This window comes from Vigna angularis, chromosome 1 (assembly GCF_016808095.1).
Source record: "Vigna angularis cultivar LongXiaoDou No.4 chromosome 1, ASM1680809v1, whole genome shotgun sequence".
NCBI lineage: Eukaryota > Viridiplantae > Streptophyta > Magnoliopsida > Fabales > Fabaceae > Vigna > Vigna angularis.
In genome coordinates this window covers 1,779,351-1,785,977 of record NC_068970.1, presented here as the reverse complement: position 1 = coordinate 1,785,977, position 6,627 = coordinate 1,779,351, and the positions used below count along the sequence as shown (strand labels likewise).

Here is a 6,627-nt window from a genome sequence, read left to right as displayed (position 1 = left end):
ATTCAAGATATATTATTATTCACTTTGATTTGAGGTTTCTGGTTAAAATAATGTTTGTTGTAATTTTAATATAATTTATGGTGATTGAACTCACTACATCATACTAAAAAAACTATGATTCGAAATTTATGTAAAATATATCACAACTCATTTTTTATAGCAGCAGATTTAACTAATTTGGCACCTAATCAGCAGAAAAGGAAGATTTATTTTTTATTTTCAAAAAAAGGTTGACGAGCGTTTGCGATAACGACGTTTAACGTAACCTATATATATATATATATATTTAAAATAACGTTCAAACTAGGGGAGCATCTGGTTTTCGTAATTTACATTTTTAATGGCTATTAATTGACTTATAAAACAATTTTACTTAAAGAAATTAAATTTATTTATGTTACGTCTCTCAGTTGTAAGAGTGGAAAATCTTGGCTTATCTCCTACAATATTTTAGTGAGAATCTTATCTTGATTACTGTGTCTGGACTGGATCTTCCTTCAATATTGACTGTAGGTTGATTGAGGTGTAAGATCTCTTAGCACTAAGTTGTTAAAAAATCTACAACCACCCAATAAATTACTTTTATTAATATAGTTTTTAGCTGCTTAATTCGTGAATTTATATGAAATTATTGTACTCTAATTAGTGATTTTGAGTTTATTCTAAATATACACATACATTAAATATTTGGTGGAATAATCCATAACATTTTAGACTACTATCTCTACCAACATTTATTCAAAAAGTAAGTTGAGTTTATGTAATGAGATAAAGTCAACTTATATATTTAACTTTTACCATATATTTATTTAATTTATTCATCCGTTGAGGTGTATAAATTAATGAATAATGGATGTATTATTATTCTTTAGTATTTTATTAATTTTTGCTTGTCTTTCAATTTAACAAGGTATACTAAAATATATGAGCTCCATAATTAACAGCTTAGGATAACTTGCTGACTTATTTCTTGGTTTCTTGATAAGTACTAAGAGAGAAAAAAAAAACTCCTTTTATATAATAAAGCTAATTTACGTGTAGATTAATTTATAATTTTTTTCAATAACTATTTTAGAAAGTAACTTATTTATAAAATACATCTTTAAATCAAAATATTGTACGTGAAATTAAATATTAAATATTCGTAATTAGTCAAACACGAAATTTAGACACAATATTAAATTTATACCTAAGTCAATTTGTGTAAAATGAAATTTATATCTTATATTATAATTCAACAACACTTGTGAAATGAAAATACAGCCACCTGTAAGTAGCTTACTATAATATTGCTCTTATTTTGTCTGACTTTATGTTCGTGAGTATTTTTTTGTTTTCTTGTCTGACTTTTTCCTGAAAATGATTCGAATAATTCAATTTGCATGAGATTGAAAAATGCAAATGGGTATATGGTCATGGTCTTTCAAGATGAATCCAAGTCATTTTACGTAGAAGCCGCCGCCGCCAGCTAGTTCCGGTGCTATAAGATAAAGAACACAACCATGGAGTGGGAAAAAGTCTGAGCTGGAACTGCAAGAAGCAGAGAAAAAGAACAGAAAATGATTGCAGACAGTTCATCTTTGAACACTCCATCACCGTCGGCAAGTCCCCCAAAAAGCAGTGGTGTGACAAGCAGCACGCTCTCATCAGTTGGCAGCCTCATAAAGCTTCTCCCAACAGGCACAGTCTTCGTCTTCCAATTCCTCAACCCTGTTTTGACCAACAGCGGTGAATGCAACGCCAGCAACAAGTCCCTCTGCGCCATTTTCCTTGTGCTCTGTGGCTTCAGCTGCGCCTTTTCTTCCTTCACAGACAGTTACACAGGCACTGACAAGCGTAGGCACTATGGCATCGTAAGCCCCAAGGGACTCTGGCCTTCTCCGGCTTCCGACTCCGTTGACCTGTCAAGCTACAAACTCAAGTTTGGAGACTTGGTGCATGCTGTGTTGTCGTTTTCAGTGTTTGCAGTGTTGGGGCTTTTGGACACCAATACTGTGAACTGCTTCTACCCTGATTTTCAGTCAACTCAGAAGCGTCTTCTTCAAGTTCTTCCCACAGCTATTGGGGTAGTAGCGGGTGGGTTGTTCATGATCTTTCCCAATGATCGCCATGGAATTGGATACCCTTTGACCTCGGATTCCAACGACACCACTCCTCCCAACAATCCGAGTGGCAATGCCTAAACTTGGGGCTGTGAAAATATACGCAAACTCTGCATGTACTTGCATGGTATGAAATGTTTTTGCAGTATACTTTTCTATCTCCTGTGACTGTAAAGTGAAGACTTTATTCTTTGATGTACTATTGAGTTTTGTGTGTCATATTTTGGCTCTTTTAATTGCGTTTTTATATATACATAACATTATTAATGTTAATTTAAAATATACTAGTTTATTCACCCGTGCAATGCTTATGTCCAGAAATGATAAAAATGTTTTTTGAATTTAAAATGGATTTTTATAGGTAGATCTTAACCTTAAAAAAATTCTCATAACATGTACAACAGCTCTTATTCTTTATAATTTTGATTTGGATTTTCCATTGATTTTTTCCAATGGCAAACAAAGGAGATGAAGGGATCATAATATCCTAAAAACATTATTACAACAATTATTAATTAAGTTAATAATGAATCATGTTGATATAACATATTAAGGAGTGATTCCTATTTCGATTTCTGCTTCAACTTCTGTTTATATTTCTGCGTTGGAAAGATTCTCTTCTCTGCTCGGTTTTAAAATCACGTTTAGGATATTGTTTAAGATTTTTTCAATTTGGTTCATCTTCTTTCTTCTTTCTCCTTTTTTTATTTTTCAAGATTTCTCCAATTTGGTTCATCTTCTTCCTTCTCCCTCTTTTCTTTTATCTTTTTCCAATTCATCCTCTTATTTTGTTATAGTTGCATCTCTAACATCTTCTCTTTCTCTTTCTTTTCTTTTATCTTTTTCCAATTCATCCTCTTACTTTGTTATAGTTGCATCTCTAACATCTTCTCTTTCTCTTTCTCTTTAATTTGACACTTTTTTTTACATATCAATTGGTTTGTTAGTAAATTCATTAGAAATATGTTATGTAATTATTGACAAATTTTTTAGACAAAAAATTTACTATTTTTTATACCAACGGATTTAAGTTATATAATTATCGATAAATATATTAGTTTTAAGTTATGTAATTATTAAAGATTTTTATATTAATAATTGAAATTTATCTTAGTTGCAAATTTTAGTTATGAAAAAATTCATCAATTATTGCGATTTGTATTATCGATTGATTTTCAAACCAATTTTACTGATAAAAATAAATCTATGAGCAAAATTCCGTTAATAATTCGAAAACAATTTATAGTAAAAAAAACATTTGCCATTGACTCATAGCTAGGTGTGCCTGCCACCACCAGTTTTCAAGGTTCCCTTTCTCCTTAAAATTTGTATTCAACTATTTCGAAGTTAGAACAGTACAGTTGAATCTAGAATTAAACTTTTTTTTAGTAAAAAGTAGTTAAAATAGTGAAACTAATCCAAATAAGTTTTGTTTTAGTTTAATTGTTTGTAATTTTATGGACTTGGTAAAATTGGTGTATTGTATTGATTTTTTATATTCAAACTCTTGTGTTTGGGACTTTTTTTTCCCAATATAAATATAACAGTTTTTATTGTTAATGTATTTACATGGATGAAAGTAAAAAAAATCAATAAGATCGTAACAAAAATTTCACATGTTTAAAATACACACAAATTTCATCGGCTCAATAATCCATAATATTTTAAATTAATATCTCTATCAAAGTTGAGTTTATCGTATGTGATAAAGTCTACTTATATATTTAATTTTTACCATAAATTCATTTACTTTATTCAGTTGAGGTGTATAAATTAATGAATAATGGGTGTATTATTATTGTTAGTATTTTATTAATTTTTGCTGGTCTCATAACTAAAAGAAATATACACTTTATTAGATATAAATACAACATAAAATGGCAGTAATGTAAAATTGCTTACTCAATCAAACTAATAATCATGCTATGCTATGAAAAATTTCTCTTAACTATCACCTACAAGTGGTATAAAGCGCATAATTGACAGTATAACTCACCATAAAAAAATTAACAATTTGACAATGCATTAGTTAATATTCGATGTACCATGTTCACTATCTCCATCAGTATGTGAACTTGAACTTCGAGTAACCTAGTCAAAACAAAAGAATATATACAAGTTATTTTCAAGCATGATGCAAATCAAAAACACTTTACGCTAAAAACAATGTGCTTATAATTAAAAACATGAATAGCTAGCCTTGTTTATTATGGCTTTTGTTATTGAACTTCCCTTCGTGAATGAGTTGAATTATATTTTTCCAAGGAAAAAGATAATAGACTACTTATAAATAAATTCTTCTGAAAAAAAAATATCTAAATGATAAATCCAATTCTACATACCACACCATAAAGAGAAATTAAGAAGAATGTTACAAATTAGCAGAGCTCATGCTCAGGATACATCACTTCCCATGGATCCATCAAATTGTATCAGTTAGATGGCTTTTGCATTGTTTGCAGTCTAAAACCAGACTTGGCGAACAATTGAAGAAAAAAACTCATTCACAAAAAGAATCCTTACATTTGTTTCTTTTCTCCATGGAGATAAGATTTTTCACATATGCAGCAGAATACAGTTGAGGCCTTAGGTTCTTAAGTTCCTGAAATGATCACAATATGAAGATTAAATCAGTAGTCATGCATGTTAAAAAAATAACCATAACAACTCAAGAGAAACTAATCTAGCATTCCAATACAAGATCCTCGGCTATGTTAATCTAAAAAAGTCATAAATATTATCTAACCCTTAACTTAATTATGATTCTTTAACACACTTAAATATTTTACACTCATTTGACACTATCCTTATTTATTTTTTTCTCTATTTTTTCTTGAAAAATACAAAAGTTTACACTTTTATGACCACTTTATCCTTATACTCTAAGTCAAATGAATGTAAAAGTGTGTCTTAACTTAATTAAAAGTAATGATATCATGACACACTTTTACATTCATTTGATATAAAATATAAAGATAAAATAGTCAACAAAACTTTTATATTTTTCAATAAAAAAGAAAAAAAGTAAGCAAAGACTATGTGAAATGAATGTAAAAGTTTTAAGTGTGTGAAAAAATCATTTTTCCTTGATTAACCGTATAAAGTGGTATCATTCAGATCTACAACTAACTAACCACCTCTAGACCGGACCCATTAGCTTTAGTTCAAGCCATCTATCTCTATATATATAGTTTTTAATGTCCTACACTGATTCATCCTAATGGTATTTTGTCTAATTGTTGACATGGTATTTGATTAAGGCCATGTTCAATTTGCTGCATTTATTATTCTCTGTTTGTACCATAAATTTTTGTTGTATTCACAAAAACTTCTATTATGAGTGTTATTGTTGGTGAATTGAAAAGAATTATAGTTTTTTTTTTTACTTTCACGAATAAATTAATTCTTTCATAACTTTTATTTTGTTTTATTCCTAAATTTAATGTGTGACCTTCCTGCATCACCAAAACAGAAAGTAGCGGAATTTTAGTGTTCGAAAGGTGAGAGAAATAAAAGTATGTATTGTTGGGCTGTAAAAATATGATGAGGTTAATAAATTTTTTTTAACAATACACTGTCTATCATTATTTTATTGGTTTGTATGTTTAAAACGGATAAATCACAAACTATGGGTGGTAAAAATATTATCAACAAAAGTTGTTATTTCCGTAAAAATATTGTGACCGGTTCGTGGACTATGGCTTCGGGGTAAAGGTGTTGGTGGGGTTGAGGGGAGCTTCGACTCGGTGAGAAGGAGGTGATGTTTCATTGTGGCAAACTTTCGAAATTCACTTTTCAGGTAAGTTTTTTGATATGGTTAAAACTTTAAACAATTTATTTTCTTCTGGGATATAAAAAATAAATACTTTTTTTACATTTTATTTCTATATGAGTTTTAAAATTAATATAAAAAACCTTTTTAAGTAAATATAGAATGATTTTCTGTGTTTCAATAAGTCTAATACAGTATTTAGAAAATAAATTTATTCCTAACTCAATTTGTGTAAAGTGAAATTTATATCTTATATTATAATTTGATAAATGAAAGTGTACAGCCACCTGTAAGTAGCTTACTACAATATTGCTCTTTTTTTGTGTGACTTTTGTTAGTGAGTATTTTATTATTTTTGTCTGACTTTTTTTATATAACTATTTTAGAATGTAAAATACATATTTAAATCAATATTATACGTGAAATTAGATATTAAATATTCCTAATTATTCAAACAAGAAACTTAGCCTTAGGTCAGGATATATTTTCAATAATTCTAATACAGTGTTTAGAAAATAAATTTATACCAAACTAAATTTGTGTAAAATGAAATTTTTATGTTATTATAATTTGATTCTAGTGGATCTCTATGCGACGAGTCACACTTGTGATATGAAAATACAGCGAAGGTTACTGCAATTATTGTTCCTTTTTTTGTCTGACTTTTGTTTGTGAGTATTTTTGTCTAACTGTTTTCTGAAAATGATTGGAATGATTGAATTTGCATGGCATTGAGAAATGCAATTGGGTAGA

General features: G+C 29.0%; 1 protein-coding gene across 1 annotated transcript; it reads left to right on the top strand.

Annotated features, from left to right (window-relative positions):
* The first annotated feature begins 1,380 nt into the window (after positions 1-1,380).
* LOC108330091 (protein DMP2) lies at positions 1,381-2,321 on the top strand. Its single transcript, XM_017564579.2, has one exon. The coding sequence runs from the start codon at positions 1,560-1,562 to the stop codon at positions 2,181-2,183; it is 624 nt and encodes a 207-aa protein (XP_017420068.1). The 5' UTR covers positions 1,381-1,559; the 3' UTR covers positions 2,184-2,321.
* The last annotated feature ends 4,306 nt before the right edge of the window (positions 2,322-6,627 follow it).